The 17,113-nt window shown below is 34.5% G+C and overlaps 1 protein-coding gene and 1 long non-coding RNA gene across 3 annotated transcripts in view; one reads left to right on the top strand and one right to left on the bottom strand.

Annotated features, from left to right (window-relative positions):
• The first annotated feature begins 21 nt into the window (after positions 1–21).
• Positions 22–12,538, top strand: LOC126832546 (protein Wnt-10a). 2 transcript variants are annotated; one of them, XM_050563391.2, is made up of 6 exons: positions 22–93; positions 2,725–3,211; positions 3,959–4,221; positions 8,834–9,096; positions 9,966–10,106; positions 11,516–12,538. In XM_050563391.2, exons 2-6 carry the CDS (start codon positions 3,162–3,164, stop codon positions 11,831–11,833), a joined length of 1,035 nt encoding a protein of 344 aa, XP_050419348.1. In that variant the 5' UTR covers positions 22–93; positions 2,725–3,161; the 3' UTR covers positions 11,834–12,538. The 2 variants fall into 2 exon arrangements, with proteins under 2 accessions (XP_050419348.1, XP_050419347.1); XM_050563390.2 differs by having other exon boundaries at positions 9,966–10,112.
• Positions 12,539–13,922: 1,384 nt separating this feature from the next.
• Positions 13,923–17,113, bottom strand: part of LOC130014340 (uncharacterized) — a 39,179-nt gene continuing 35,988 nt past the window's right edge. The window contains exon 4 of the long non-coding RNA XR_008789301.1: positions 13,923–14,053. This is a non-coding gene — a long non-coding RNA (uncharacterized LOC130014340). The remainder of the gene's footprint in view (positions 14,054–17,113) is intronic.

The raw sequence follows: 17,113 nt of genomic DNA, 5'->3' as shown, positions 1-17,113 counted from the left end.
TATATATATATATATATATATATATATATATATATATATATATATACATGTATCCTATTGAGTATATAACAAACACATCTAACGATGTTACAGGTAAGTCGACATCATTATTATTATATAATACTCACAGACTATTATTTATACCAATCACCGGCTTTCGTTTAAATAATCATATTAAAATACATTTTCAACTTGTCTGCGATATCACCTCGGTGGAAGCGGACGTAAAACACAACTAACAAGTAGTAGTACATTTTCAACATTTAACATAATTCTAGGGTTAGATTTGCCTGGGTTGTAAAAATGCCTGCTACCAGAATAATGTTTTTTTCAATGTGTATGAGGTATAGATAGGTTAAAGTTTGTTGACACCACTTCTAACAATCCAACAATAACCAAATAATAAAAACACACGTGAATCCCGGCATTAACAGTTTTTATATTATTAATAAAACCAATCCCATTGTGTATCATAGATATAGTGCTAAATCAGTAGTTATATACTCTTCTTTAACAGTCACATCTCAAACCCATTGTGTACTAAATCAATAGTTATATACTCTTCTTTAACAGTCACATCTCAAACATAATTTACATTGGTTTGTTCATAAAGCTTTCAATGGCGCTTTTGCAAAAGGCAGAAATTTAATGACCATTTACGGACAAGGGGCTAAAAGGGTTATTAAACGTCGGAATACTGACACTACAGCCCATTCATGGCTAATGCACATTTATATAAATATAAATTCTGCTTTCGGGAACATAAACAAAAACTGATTATAACGTAGCAAAAAAGTCTAAACTATACCTTATCAATGATAACGCAACTTTCAACAGGTAAAAAGGTGAAATATGTCCCTGTAAATTAATATTAAATGCAGAAAATTCTGACACAATAACTGCATTTGTTCTTGAATTGGATATTAATATAATTAACAGTAAATTTAATGTCGATATTTACCAGATTGTAAAACTCTATGTCACGATAAAAGAAATATTTCTTCCAGAATAAAATCTTATTTTAAATGCACTGCCTAGCGTGGAACGTATTTTAAAAGAAATTTCGAAACTTCCATTTCTTCAACATACCATGTTTGACATTTCTTGCAAGTATACAGTTGATTATATTTTGTGTAATGATGTTGTTGAATAATATCTGTTTCTTCCTTAATTTCCATTTCTTCAACATACCATGTTTGTATTTCTTATATGGCTTATTTTATTTTGTGCAATAACATAGCCGAATAATACCTATCTCTTAACCCTTTTATCGTTGTCTTACCTGAATTACGAGGGCCTGACAAGGACAGCTGTCTAGTCGTTCGGATGGAACGAAAAACCGAGGTTCCGTGTACACATTGGCTTGCACTTAAAAGATCCCTTGGCAGTTGGAATTCGATTTAAGAGTAGGCCGTAGTGCCGCTGTCCGGGCAAAATTTCCTTCGTAGCACACTGTATGGTGTATGCACGTCTTCATTATCCCAGTACGGAGCAGAGCAGTAGGACGTTAAACCCCATTTCATTTCATTTCATTTCTTACCTGAATTATCGTGTATCATAATGCGTTTCAGTGCCATTTGGAACAAGCGACTCAAAGAACGAGGCTAGACATATTCCACAAGTCATGTCAAATGGTGACGCTATATTCTTATCTGGAGCGCATGCGCAATAAATACCATCGGTTTAGACTGGAATAACCAGACGCTAAAGATTGTCTTCAATTGAGGCTTCTGGCGTATTTCGCCGAACGTAACTGATTAGAAATTACAGTAAAAACAGAAACGATTGAATGTAAATCCGTTTATATACATTCATATTACATTATTATATGCGTTGCGATCCATTTGTGTCAATTTCTAGATCCCAAATATTAGCGATTTAGCTCCTTTAATGTGTTTTGTTAAAATATGTCTCGTATTTTAATTATACAACGTGGAATAAACAGCAACCTTTCTTTGTGATCTTAATCTTGTTCCTATAAGCTTACGCAATATCAAATATATACAAACACACTTTTTGAAAATTTGGCAAAGGAGCATGATAGAAAAAACATTTAAAATCGGCATTTAAAACATATGAGCGGTCTCTCATTACAATGTTAATCTATCTATAGTCACAATGGACCCAAGTTCTACCTGTTTAAAGATCAGGTCAAGGTATTGCTAGGATTTAATAAATATTCTATTCCAGTTTTCGGTCAGTATCCAAACGTCTTGCCATGTGTGAATTATCGATGTAATATAACCACGCTTCACTAAATATGACGTAACCATAGCAATTAAAAAAATTAATAAAACCAATTGTATCTCATAAAATATTGATCAAAATTCGATGAATTTTTATCTCTTTGAGTTTTGGTTTTACAAATATTGTGTATATTTGAATATGAATCTAATAAACACGTAGTTGGGGTGCGCGTGCATTTGTGTGTGTAATGGATACCAGGATTCCCACTCGCCCTTCCCTTTACTTTTATCTTCTTTGATATCAAAGGAAAATCTAAAGCTGCACTCCTTCATTTTTAAATATATTGAGAACTTAAAGAGAAAATTTCTCAATTTTAAGTGAAACATACTTTGTTTTATGTGTTCGTTTGACTTAATAGAAAAAAGAATTAAGCATGTCTATTAATAACACTGCCCTTGCCCTTAAAGTAAATGTATCATTTTCTGCATGACTATTTTATATACATGTATATATATATAAAGCTCCATTTCTTTCCAGAATACAAAAATTACATGAACCGGAAGAGGTGGATGTATCTCGACGAGTAGATTATATACATCTGTTGGACTAACTGGAGGATATAATTTACGACCATAGTTTTTCATCAAACGAAAAGAAGACAGTATGTGTTGAATGTAGACTAAAACCAACTGCTTATGTGCCGTTGTGTTAACCAGCCATTCAGTAATTACTAAATTAATCATAGTTTTTCATTGGAAAGTAGGAACACGCAGAAAGTGATAAATAAGCTTCTAGAAGACCTGTTTGTAATATGTATTTGTTGGTTTAATATACCTTTGTAATTGTTGTAAAGGAAATATGATCTTGATCTGTGCTGTCTTCAATGGAAATAACAAATATATATAATAGTCCAAAGCTGGTTTTTGTAATGGATAAAAAGGAAGTTTGGATTCATAATCTGTTTCAGAGTTAAAATGCTCCTCCATCTAATTGTTTTTCTTTTGGCATTTCTGCCAAATTTAAGGTAAGCATACTATAATATGCACATGCAATAATTTACATTTCTTAATTCTGAGACTACATTAAACACACACAATACTCCATTAAAACTTAATTTATCAAACATAATCACCCTTTTCTTAGATAATTTCGATGTTTATTTGGGTGTATATATTCAAAAACATTAAAAATAATATCAAAGAACATTATCACTGTCTTTATTGAAAGTAATCTTAGACTCGAATTATCATCGAAAATCCAAGCAATGACCAATTTTATGACTAAAGTATTTGTCACTCCTTGAAAACCACACAAGAATAAAAGTGAAATGGCCTATAGCTCAGACAGATATGTTTCATATTCTTTAAACCCATATTTAATTTGAACATCACGGATACTACTGTAACTATTATTATTTAATTCGCTGGGTGTTACTATAAAAAGGGAGACACGTCGGTCCGTTGTTCGATCCCTGTGTTGACCTGACATTAGGAATACGTTGTTGAGTAGGCGGAAACGCCACTATCCGAGAAAAAAATTTCCCTCATAACACACAGCATAGCGCGGGTTGATGCAGAAAAGTAGACTCTTAAACCCCATTTCATTTCATTTCATTCCATTTCAGAATCCCCTTTATACACGATACTGTCTATATTGTATAATAACAAATTTTCGTTTGGAAGTAAAGCTAAGTCACCTTTCTTATAAAGATTTTATAAATAACCATTCCAAATATTGTCAATGTTTACTATGAATCATTCATTATTTACAGATGTATATCTAATAATATACTACGGCTGAACATACCAAGACTACCTAAGCTCGATCCCAATACGGTGTGCAAGACATACCCAGACTTATCTGAAAAACAGTACGATTTATGCCGAACCTATCCGGATGTTACAGCTTCGGCTATTCAAGGAGTACAAATAGCTATCCATGAATGTCAATTTCAGCTGACTGAGTACCGATGGAATTGTTCATCTCTCGAAAGAAAAAATAAAAATCCTCATTCTAGTCCTCTCTTATCTAAAGGTAAGATAAAATCAAACATCCATTTACCCGATATTCCGTCTCATCCTTGACGTTATTCCATCTCCTCCTGGTCCTTGCTTGAGTAATGGCCAGTAGCTAGGAACGCCAGATAGCTAACAAATCTTGTTGTATTAACACCACTCAGAATTCGGAAGGTTTAAAGTGTTCAGTCATTGCTTAATGTCATCCTGTAATTTAGTGATGACGTTTGGCCGAATTATGCTGAAAATTAAAGCATATTGTATCCCAGCAGGTCATGAAGCAAAAAGAATTACTAACTTGTGCTTACTCTGAAGTCTAGAATGTTTAACTTGGTATATACTGGTTCAATAAATTCAATTCAAAACTTGCTAACCAGAAACATAACCCTCAAAGTGGGAGGAGAGCATTGAAAACAACTGTACAGCTAAAGCTCGGTAAAAAGTTCGAATAAAATTGGCGGCAAAAATCCTGACTTTTGGCTTTCTAAAATATATTTGTGTACTCGGGTATTTATTGTAATAATCGTATGTGAAGAAATAAAGAAATAATGACGAATCCTCCCTCTTGTAATAAGTTGTAGAAAATAAGATATTTTCCTACTGTTCATTAAAACTGATCAGAGTTTCTCTCTTAAGAGCGTGTCCGCGAGAAAACCATGCAGAAGGTGCTAAGGCTTCAATCACATTTTGACCAAATTTGGTTTATAAGTTGGGATAGTCCCAAAACACATAAATGTGCAATATTAGATAAATCTTTCAATTCCTGTATGAGAAAATTGAAAAAACATTTTTCATATGGTGAAATTGCCAAAATCTGTCTTTTCTCAAATACCAACTTTGGCAAGTCCTTACACCTTTACTATACGTAGCAGAAAGACCAAACTCACACAGTTTATCGATGACTCAGTGCTGTTACCACAATATTAACTTCAGACGATTCTTGCGAACGAGATCTGTATACGGACTGGATATCAAAGCCTGTCTAAATTCCCCATTTTTCGTCACCCAAAGTTTCACGCCCTATAGCTACTTCTTTCATGGGGTGGGTTTAAAAAATGTATGCTCACGTGAACAAGCAACCTCCCAACATTTGATACAAAAAATAAAAATGACCGGAATCGACTTGACAAAAACTAGGTAAAGGAAACAATAACCCATGAAATTAACCTGTAATTTCCCTATTTTGGAGATAATTAAACTTGGAGATGAAAAAAACTAACAATTTATTTTCCTTTTCATTCATATGGTGCTTACTACCAGCCCTAAAATACATTAGTATCTGTTTTATAAAAATATCTTGAAAAAAAATACTTTCAAAGGCCTGTAATCGTTCATGGCTCATCTGGCGTCAACGGTAAATTGACTTCTGCAGTTGTCCACGACCTTCCATTGGAGTTTCGACGTGCTCAATCTTAACAAACATATCTATTACTCTCAAATAGACATTATTTTACATAAAATAATCTAACGAAAATGAAAAATTCACCTAAAAGTGAGATTCGAACCACCAACCGCATGACTTCTCCCGACCCACCCAATCACCGAGTTGCTTGTCCCAGGGCCCCAAGGTCCATGTCGTGGGCCCTGTTCAGGGGGTTTGCCTAGGGCCTCTCTTATTCTAAATCCGGCCCTGAAGGTGCAGCTGACGGTGCCCGAGAGCTGTAGCTACCATACTACACTGTTCAATGTCACCCACTTCGACGCAATTAGGCTTCGTTGCCGTTAATATTTAAGCTTCCACATTTCTGTATTGTAGAAATTAGTGGATGTGTCCCAAAATGAATAGTGGAAACATGCTCTGAAATTAAACATTTTGTAGCCATTTTCGGTAACTTGTTTTTGAAAATGAAATCTTAAAGAGACAATACAACAAATATGTTAAAGGGACAATACGACAATACCAAATATACAATAAATACAAATACACACTTATATAAAGTACAACATGGTACAAATAATGGCTATGGATATGATGAAAACGTATAAAAGTCAAAAATTTTATTTCTCTAATTAAATTCGCCAAAAAATGTATCACAAAAGCTTTTTGTTAGCACTTTTCAATAAGTTGTATATTTTAAGTATGTTGCATTCCGGTCATTTTTTTTACACCTATGGATGCTATGTGCGTAGCACTTCAAAACCATCCAAAGAAATTCTACTTGCGACCATGAAAGAAAAAGTTACAGTGTATCTTTTTCTGCACTATAAGGACAATGTGAATATGGTACCCTAAAACAAGTCCACACAAAATTAGTATGTACTGATTTTTTTTTTCAAATAAATGCTGGGATAGAAGTTGACCACCCGCTTTATCAGACAGGGTCAAAATTAGAAGGTTGCTATTCCACCATAGAATGCAGTCTGTGCTTAAAAAAGGTGATAAATACACATGTGAAAACCGCAATTTTACCCATAAAATGAACAATTCCTGTACAGTCCTTTAGAGCGACATCAGACTGTAACCACTTCAGCATGTTACCTCTTGCCCCTAGGGGGTGTCATACCATAAGTTTGATCAAAAACTTCCGACCCCTCATCTTAGCACTTTTTGCGATTTTTGCATGGTCTTCTCGCGGATACACTCTTAATTATTGTTGAAGTGTTGATCGCTGTCATAATGGACTTTTATTACGGTCAACCCCACCACACTTTCTGTATAACTCATCGAAAAAGTTATATGAAACGCTATTTATAGAACTGACTGTTTTCTATTTCTTGAACTCTCGGAGCATGTTGAATTAAATTCCGATACAGGGACTGGATAAATTAATTTGGGGTAATAACTAAATAACCAGATGACCACACTGTAACCAGGGAGACAGGCCATGCTGTAACCAGGGAGACAGGACATGCTGCATGTGTTTTGAATATAATTAAATTATCAATTAAGAGGAATCCTTGTGAATATAACAATTGTTCTCTCTCGAACACGAAGGTGCGAAAAGGGGTACCGGCAATATAGGACCACATTACAGTATTGTATAGTGTTGACTAAAGCCAATATCCTACTACATTGGTCTGTTCCTTCTAGTTGAATACTACTTAAAACTGCTGACGTAAAAACACGGCCACGTGTTGCAGTAAACACGTCATAATGGCAGTATTCATTGATACAAATAAACTATCTCAAGTATCCTAACTTACGTCAAAATAGCAGGTACTTGCACGGATTCTTTCATTACCAGATGGTTACTAATCATCTAGCTATATGCAATAAACCCATTTCTCAGACGTTTCTGTCCAGGTAAATAATATATTATGGAACTCGTTTATTTAAAATACAAACAGTCCCATTTCACTCATCGATACAGAATCGAACCAGGAAGACGATCGCCGACTTTTGCGGATCTTAAATATTTCCTTTCTGGTACCCACGCGAGATCCAAAGCGGGTTAGTCATAAATGTGAATGGGTGTTGATTGTTTCCGTCTAGGAAAATGAGAAAAGGAAGGAAGCTATCAGATAGGAAATCTCTATCAGAAACGGGTTGTTTAGTCTTGTTTTCGAGACACAGCTGGTTCTAAATAAGAGGCCCAACACAAACAAAAAACGGAACGAAATGTTCTCCGCCTTCAATCACCTGTATCCCATTGCATGTGTGGAAGTAGAAACAGATTTGGACGAGAGATATATAAAGATTTAAATTACTATAACAGGTTGTCGATAGTTTCTGCCTTGATCTTCGACCGTTACCCCTAGAGCCTTATCAACTCAAATCGAGACAACTATCTACCCTGTATTACAATATGTCTAGTTGATAAATCTAATGATTTTATATTTTTGTTCAAGGAAACTGCTGAAGGCTAAATGGCTATCGCACTCTAGGCATTTAATTTGGGGGGCATCGGGTTTGAAATGCTTGGTGAGTTTTGCACTCGCCATTTTGTTTTCACAAGGACTTCTTTGATATGAAACCGTAGTAGCAGTTGTATTTATATTATTTGTGGGCAACACTGATGATTTGTTTTGTCGCACCCATCGCACTTAAAACAGATAGATTCACATAGCGGTGAGACACATGTTTTTGAGTCTTTCAGTTCATTATTTAATATGGATTAAAATTGAATACGTGTCAGAACAAGGCAGTCTTAAAATAGATATGCAGTAGCTAGTTTCAAAGATAAATGAAAAAGAAATAATTCTACCAATTTAAAAAAGCTACAAGATAAATTGTTACATATAGGCACTTCCCAAATAACTGCCAAATGATGCAATAGATAGATAAAGCATGCTCTACAACGTGTAGTATACCTGTCAATAACGGTTTCTTTACAAAACGTAACGTAAAATAAGTGGTAGACGTTAGTAATAGGGCCGAGTTGAACTATTCTAAGGTTCAACGTTCAGGGGTGAAAACGTGTTGATATGTTGATTGTTTGAAAGGTGGTACCATGTCTACTATCTCCAACATAATACTTATTCTGCTTTCATTGACCCAGTCCGTGAGCAAACAAATAGGACGTTAAACCACATTTAATGCTATCCAAAATATTCGATTTTAGAGCGGAGCCTAAATGTTCAATTTTTTAATTTTCTTTTTCATTTCAAATTACATAAAATGTCCAGGAACACTCTTTTACAGTCAATGAGCAGATCTGCGTTTTTATCCTACGATTATATTTCTGTTTCAGGGTTTAAAGAAACATCGTTTGCCTATGCTATATCTGCCGCAGGAGTGACACATCAAGTATCTAAAGCCTGTAGTATGGGCAAATTAAAATCATGCGGCTGTGATATGAGTGTTTACGGAAATGACAAAAACTTTGAATGGGGTGGATGTAGTCATAATATAGAATTTGGCTCCAGATATGCAAGAAGATTTATGGATTCCAAAGAAGTCGCTAAAGATATTCATTCACAAATTAACCTACATAATAACCGGGCAGGGCGGTTGGTAAGTGTGTAAATAGCATAATATGTGTCTGATACAGGGGTCTGATACTGGAGTCTGATACAGGGGTCTGATACTGGAGTACAATCCTAAATATTGAACAAAACGAAATCCTTATGTCAAATACAGTGCATGTGTTAAATGGTATAATTTATGTTTTTATTTAAATATAAGATGGTCGCAAAAGTAACAAAATATAGAACGTGTTTAGGAGGGTGGTGGTGGTGGGGGGGGGGCACCAATTGCTTTGTTAGGTGACAAATTTAAAAAAATGAATTAAGAACTTTTAATGAGTTTTTTTTATTGTTTTCCCCTCCGTTATGTTGCCTGTTTTGTCTCAGTTCATTATGACGTGTTTTTAAAAATACAAATTTATTTTATGTTTATTATAGATTATATATGGAATTACATAATTAGAGGATATTTGTCGTTTTAGAGTGAATAACACATTTTATTTCATCTCTAAGCAAGAAAACTTATATTTTCACGAATGCGTGGCATGAGTGAACATATAAACGTTTTTTTGCTTAGAGATGAAATAAAATGTGTTATTCACGACAAAACGACAAATGTTCTATTTTTTTATGATTTTACAATCATTTGAGGTAAAAACAACATGGACTACTGCTAGCCAGTGGAATAACACTTTTATTTCACTGATAAAACACGGTATTCCACTACTGATCATAAAATAAAGACCTATATGGAATTACATATAGACCTTTATGGTTTATTATAGTTTATATATAGAATTACATATAGACCTATATGGGGCAATGAAATCTGTTAAGTTCTATGGGCCTCTATTGGTCTTAATCTGGCGCTATGTGTCCTCTGTCATATCCTCTTATGTATCTTGATGAATATTTTAGGCCGTGATTCGTCACGTAAAGAAACTGTGTAAATGTCATGGGATGTCCGGAAGTTGTGAATTAAAGACGTGCTGGAAAGCTGCACCTGATTTCCGGGCTGTAGGTGCTATTTTAAAACGAAAATATGAGGCGGCGACACAGGTACAGGTAGTAAATTCTACATTTTAAGCATGTGTAGTGCCCATGATGTATTAAATAAATATAAATATACCATCGACAACAATATAGGCATGTCTATAATTTGTCACTATTTTATGTTTTCAAACAAGTTTGAAAGGCAATAGTAATCCGTCTTTATTTTTTATTTGGAAATTCACTGTAAAGTAATGCTTTAGAGACAGATTGTTGACACTCTCTTGTGTAAATGACTGAATAAAGGTAGATAACACTAACCTCGAATCTGGATACAGACCACCATATATTATCCTCATTAAATTGTCAAGTCCATTTCTTTACCCAATTGTACGCGTTCTATCGTATATGGAGCAACGTGGTACAAACAATTAGAAACAAAATCATCCCGGGCGAGCAACTCTAAACGGAAATATGGAAATAGCGCCGACATTGACAGAGATAAAATTCTAAATTTCTTTATTGTTTGGCTTTATGTCACTGAGGTCCTGATCGTGTCTTGTGTTAACAATAAAAGTGTAAACGGGTAGACAACTCTGTAAAACACGGTTGATATTTACGCATGAGTCAAACTTCCTTACGTTGTTTCAATGTATGATACAAACTGCACGCAGCGATCCATTATCCGTCATTATGATCACTGCCCTAGTTAGCCGCCATTTAAAAGGCTCACGTGATCATTTTGGGGCGGGACTTATCGACTAGACGGCAGCTTTGTGTACACAACAGAGTAAAAATAACCCGATCAAGCACGTGTTTTATGTAAACACATGCCAACTTCTGCCACTCCGGTAAAAGCGATATATAATATGTGCTAGTGGGCAATATTGCAATACATTCTTTGCCATTGTAAACTGTCTTTAGAGTTTCAATCTGTTTATCTTTCAAAACAAGGTTAGATACTCCTAATTGGTCTTCGCAAACAAAACCGCCTCTGGGAAATTACCTTTTATGGGCGCCGCCATATTGAATAATTAGATGACTATTTTGTGATTCGGCTTTGATTAGTTTGACATCTTTCATACACACAGCGGCTAAATAAACATATTTAATTTCATTCAATATGACAATAGAAGAGAAATAAATACTTCTAAAAATTACTAAAAGCATACTCACTGTTTTCGACTAAAATCGTCGATGTAGGAATTAAAATGTCGGGTAATTAGCTTAGGGCCTGTTCTCAGGCGAAGCTAGCTGTAGACAGGCAGTCTAAGTTTTGGATGTGTATGACGTACACAGCAGCCTACAATTGGATTTATGTCGACAACAACGTTCAGTATTATGTGTTGCTTTGTGACCCAAACCTACGCACGTTTTCAGTGAGAGTTGGTACAAGTTTAAAAGTTAATTGTAATTAATATATGATTTATTATGACAACATTATATGTTTAATTATATGTTTAATTGATGTGTTTCAGGTTGATATCTCTAACAGCGCCAATGCCAAGTTAATAAAACGCAACGGACGTCGTCCAAAACATTTAGAACTGTTATTTTACGAAAAATCGCCTAACTTCTGTGACCCAAATCCTGTGGTCGACTCTCCTGGTACTACGGGAAGGCTGTGTAATAAAACTAGTATAGGAATTGATAATTGTGAAACGCTGTGTTGTGGTAGAGGCTATAATACGTTACGAGTAAAAAGAACAGAACGATGTGAGTGTAAATTTTATTGGTGTTGTTACGTTATGTGTAAAACTTGTAGCTATGATGAATGGGTGACCGTTTGTAAATAGATACGGTTGTAGTGGAGCTATCCATACATAAATACACTTGTGTTAATCACAGACAATACACTTAAACTGCTGCTATATTGTTTTGGTAGTGACGTCTTTAATGTTTAATAAAATTTCAAACCAGTCGCCAATCCATTTCTTCGGCTGTTTGTAGAAACATGTTTCAACTATAAAAGGGTGTGCGTGGCAATGGGTGTGATCCACAATCTCAAATATGTTTGCTAATAAAAGTTGAACCCACTTCTCTAAATGACAAAATCTTGAATGACCACACTGCAGTTACGGGCACGTGCATTTGCTCCAGCAGATATTCGCCCAAATATATGGAGGCATCTGTATTTGTTGGTATCGTGCCAACTTTTAACTTGTATTTAAGTTTTGATAGTGAGCAACATTTTCACACGTCTAATTCTAATAATTGTTACACAAGTGTGAGAAATCCTCTGATTTATAACTTTAACTGATAGATGATCGCTATTCAGGAGGCGACCACCATCACGACCGGTGGTATTATTTATATTACGTTATTCTTGTAATTCAGTATTATTACAGGTCCGGGACTATCCAGCGCAGTGGACGCTTATGTTGATAGAATGACCCGTGTATTCAAAGTTTTTCTAGTTTTAAAATTGTGAACAACATCGAATGCCATATAGTCTAATAAAAATGCATTTTTTTGATTTTGTAAACAATATATAGTATCCACCGTATGATGGGCTTACAAGATTTCATAATTGTGACGTAAACACAGGGTTAAATTTGCGATTTGCAGTCAAAAATTCAGAATTTAGATATGGATCTCATCCCACTGAATATTCTGCGAATTTAAAACGAAATGGAACCGTTAATGGATAATTGACAATGAGAACAGATGATAAATGTGGAGAGAAAGGAATTGTGGACGACGGATGCAAAATACACTCACATTTTGCAATAGATGGACGGAGAACTGCTACACACCAAAGTTGAAATAATTCGTTAACAACTGTAGCCTTTATCACATTGAGAACGTTTGCGGCAAAGAGGGGCAATTCCGGAACGAAGGGTCGCGGTACAGTGATTATCGATAAGGTTAGTCCCCTCATGACCCAAATGCTTGTATTAAATGTTTTAAATAGACTTTATCGCGTTAACAGGGTTTTCGGAAAAGGGTGCATAACACTAGACCGGAAGGTCCGAAGCACCTCAAAATCAAATTCATTGGAGATGTTTTGGTTCATTACATATGTTAAGTTTCATCTGAATCACACTAAAATTGATGAGTACGGACGGACGGACAGGAGCGACCATATGTCCACGTGATAATTTTGGAGTATTAATAAAACTCTGAAGGGAATTGTTGATAGAATTAATTGAGCCTGTACCTTTAACATGTGTCAAGTTACTTTCAAAATTTAATTATAAGACTACACGGTATGGCTAAGATAAATGAAATGTCGAGGTTTTAATCCCTACTTTAATCTGCACCAACCGGGATAATAAGACAGGGCACTGTGCTATATGAGGGAGGGATATTTTGCCCGGCCTACTATAGCTTATTATAGCGGGATTGTCAAGCGCAAGAGAGTCGAGGAATAAAAACGCGATTATGAAGTGACAAGAACAGACTTCCATACAAATGCATGTAATTATCACACATTTGTTTCAATAAAAGAGAAGTTGGTGTTTGCTTCCACCAGTCTCTATGAGTACAGGATGAATTACCTAGGCATTTGGCCCGATATACAAACTAAATTAGATTTAGAAATTGTTTTTGTGAAATTCGGGTTCAAAAGGCTAAATTTATGTTGGAGATTTTTAGACAGGTCCAATGACAAAAACATGAAGTTTTACGTCCCTTACTGATATTTACGTCCCTTGTAAGGAATGTGTCCAAGACACTGCTAAATTTACAGGCATGACAAGTATTCGGGCTGTTGTTAATACATATACTTGGAATTCCATATTGTCTATAGTTAGATATAAACACACACGATCCAGATCTTACGTATTTGTAAAATAATTCAGTGCACATAAAAAGTACACAAGATAATCTGGGACTAAACTAATGAAATGAACGAAGCCCACAAAAAACAAAAAAAAACCAACTGCCCCTTTATCATTTATTGTGCATCATATTGTTCAGTCTTGTGATAACCGGAATGTGTCTCAATGCTGTAAACCGGTGAAACGTCCCAAAACCTTGTCTTCTTTAGCGCCCAAAACCAGAATTACCAAATACTGAAATAAACAATATTATAAAAAAAGCTTTTAAAGTTTTGGATACAGTATTTAAATAATGGCCCTTATATCACTATAGGTAGTTTAGTTGAAGGCAGTAGGACCGATGATTAAAATGTTGTAAAATTGTTCCCATGTTACAGTTACTATGCATGTTTTTATTATAAAAGTACGGTAGACAGGACACGTCATGGCCAGTTTTCTCACAAAATTTAAGGAAGAGAGCTCAGTTTAATTATGATGAGCATCCTTGACATGCTTATAAATGAAAGCTTGTCGATAATTTTAAATAATGAGACATCTACTGTATCCAGAAACCTAAACCTGAGATGATCAGTCCATTATATAATTATCTCTGCTATCTTAGGTTCATTATTCTCCAATAAGGCAGTAAGAGGTGAAACAACTCAGACAGAGGTTAGAAAGGGTATTGGCAACTCGCAAGCCCAGTATGATGGGGCGATCAATCAACTTTTTATATCAAATAAATTAAGATAACGTTGCATTTTTTCAGACACCAATATTTGTACACATTACTGGTGCAATGTAATAGACTGATATATATGATTATTTTCATTTGATGTCATATGGAACCATATGCCAGGAAAGATATTATTATTATTATTATTATTATTATTATTACAGCATATTTATAGTGCACCCTTTCATATAAACATGTTCAGGGGCACTTTACAAAGTGACAATGTAAATCACACATAAACAACAAGATTATGGGCATGTTAACGATTGTATACAGAGTCAGTTAAAAGCCTGATTAAATAAATGTGTTTTAAGTTGATTTTTAAAAGAATATAGAGATGTACAACATCTTAAACTAAATGGTAGATTATTCCATAAAACAGGTGCTTGATAAGTAAAAGAGCGCTGACCATAAGAGACTAGTTGAACAGTTTTGGGCTTTAAAAGTAGTTTATCTGATGTACGTAATGTTCGGCCAGGTTTATAAAGTTCTAAACGATCTGAGAGGTAAACAGGAGCTAAATTATTTAAACATTTAAAAGTAAGTAATAAAATCTTAAAATCAATTCGATATTTAACAGGTAACCAGTGTAAATTATATAAAACAGGAGTTATGTGGTCACATTTCTTAGTTAAACATACATTATGCAAGAGCTAAATCTGATTATTGCAAGTCTTTATTTAGGCTTCACATGTCATAGAAATCATAAATTAGATATTTATTTACACAACAAGCACAAAATCAACTCTGTAGACCCACGGATGGCATGGATTCAGCTTGGATTTAAACGGGGTTTCGTTGACTGATTTAATTTTAAATGGCGTCGTGAGTGGAGATTAATCGTTACGTTGACGTCATACTCCCGGATCGAGGCTAAATGATAGAGTGTACGAAGCGAGGCCGTTGTTGAGCGATGCCTTAACAAATGACATCTAAACTATTTAAAGTGCAATAAACTAAACACAGATAATGACAAATTATACAATTCCTGGATGACTTATACAGACGGACAGGTCTTCTGTCTTAATAATATCAATAAAAATATTTTTATTTCCCAAATAGGCACGACGCCACTGGTGTATACCTATAGATTTATCATAATTGTATTATAATATAATGTCCTGTATTCAGTTGATTTAATGCATGCCCAAAATACAAGTAAGAATGAAAATTTACCCTCTCACTCATTTTGTCCAATTGTTATAAAAATCCAAAAAGGTAAAACACAAATTCGGATATGATGACAGCAGACAAAAGACGGCAGAGATTATGTAGGTGGAGTATGTCAATCAAACGACGGGCCATACCACTAATCGGTGAAGATGGAATTCAATCCCATTTCTAGTCAAAAATTACACTAGTGATAACTTTGTTCAGAATAAAGTAATTTGACTGAAATGTTCAATATATTCTTCTTTCATCATCTATTTTTGAACTATTATAGCAAGAATGGCTTATAAAAATCTCCCATAATGCATCTTTAAAGTAACAAGTCTAGCCGCAGTATTCTATACTTTTTGTAATTTATCTATAAGCTTTAAAGGTAAACCAACTAAAAGTGAATTAAAGTTATCTAATCAAGAAGTGACCAGAGAATTAACAAGTGACTTAGTGGCCTCTACAGTTACACATTTACGCATTTTACCTATATTTCTGATATTAAAATAGCACAATTTACAAATATTATTTACTTGAGCACCCATAAGCATAAAACTATCAAAGATTGCGCCGATATTACGAGCAGAATAAGATGAAAATATATCACAATTACCAATTACAACAGGGGGGTTATCATGTGCAAATTTACCTAATTAATGCCTTGAGTCTAATAACAAATATTCGGTTTTATCATCATTCAATTTTAGAAAGTTCTTTGACATCCAGTTTCTAATTTCACTAATACAGTTCTCAAGTTGCAATTTTGATAAATTGAAAGAAGATGTCCAATTAGGTGTAAATGAAATATATAATTGAGTATCATCGGCATACAAATGAAAGCTGAGACCATATTTTCTGACAATATCATTTAATGGTGACGTATAGAGGGTAAATAAAATCGAACAAGAACAGTACCTTGGGGAACCCCAGATGACAAAAAAGATTCAGACGACGATTTGTAATTAAGTAAAATACACTGTTTTCTACCCACAAGATAGCTTTCTAAAAGATTCAATGCAGAGCCACAAATACCGAATTTAAATTGAAGTCTACGTAGAAGAATGGAAGGGTCCACCGTGTCGAAAGCAGCAAATAAATCTAATAAAATTAAAAATGTACATTTTCTATTATCAATTTCCATTAAAATATCATTTGAAACCCGGGTTAAAGCTGTTTCGGTACTGTGAAATTGTTTATAAGCACTTTGAAATGGTTTATAAGCACTTTGAAATGGTTCATACGAACAGTTATCATCTAGATGGGCCTTTATCTGAGAAGCAATACATTTCTCCAATATTTTAGAAATAAAACTTAAGTTAGAGACTGGCCTGTAATTTTTAAAAACATTAGGATCTAGTTTAGACTTTTTAATTAAAGGGGTAACATAAGCTTGTTTGAAAACGTTGGGAATAGTAGAGGAA

This window comes from Patella vulgata, chromosome 9 (genome assembly GCF_932274485.2).
Source record: "Patella vulgata chromosome 9, xgPatVulg1.2, whole genome shotgun sequence".
Classification (NCBI taxonomy): domain Eukaryota; kingdom Metazoa; phylum Mollusca; class Gastropoda; family Patellidae; genus Patella; species Patella vulgata.
The sequence above is the reverse complement of the archived record's forward strand: the minus strand, read 5'-3'. Positions and strand labels throughout refer to the sequence as shown.

Excerpts from the sequence above, each read along its gene's own strand:
- LOC126832546 (XM_050563390.2), top strand. The coding sequence starts at position 3,162 with ATGCTCCTCCATCTAATTGTTTTTCTTTTGGCATTTCTGCCAAATTTA. Across the intron at positions 3,212-3,958 it reads GCATTTCTGCCAAATTTAAG|ATGTATATCTAATAATATAC; the intron begins GTAAGCATACTA and ends CATTATTTACAG. Across the intron at positions 10,113-11,515 it reads AGGCGGCGACACAGGTACAG|GTTGATATCTCTAACAGCGC; the intron begins GTAGTAAATTCT and ends GATGTGTTTCAG.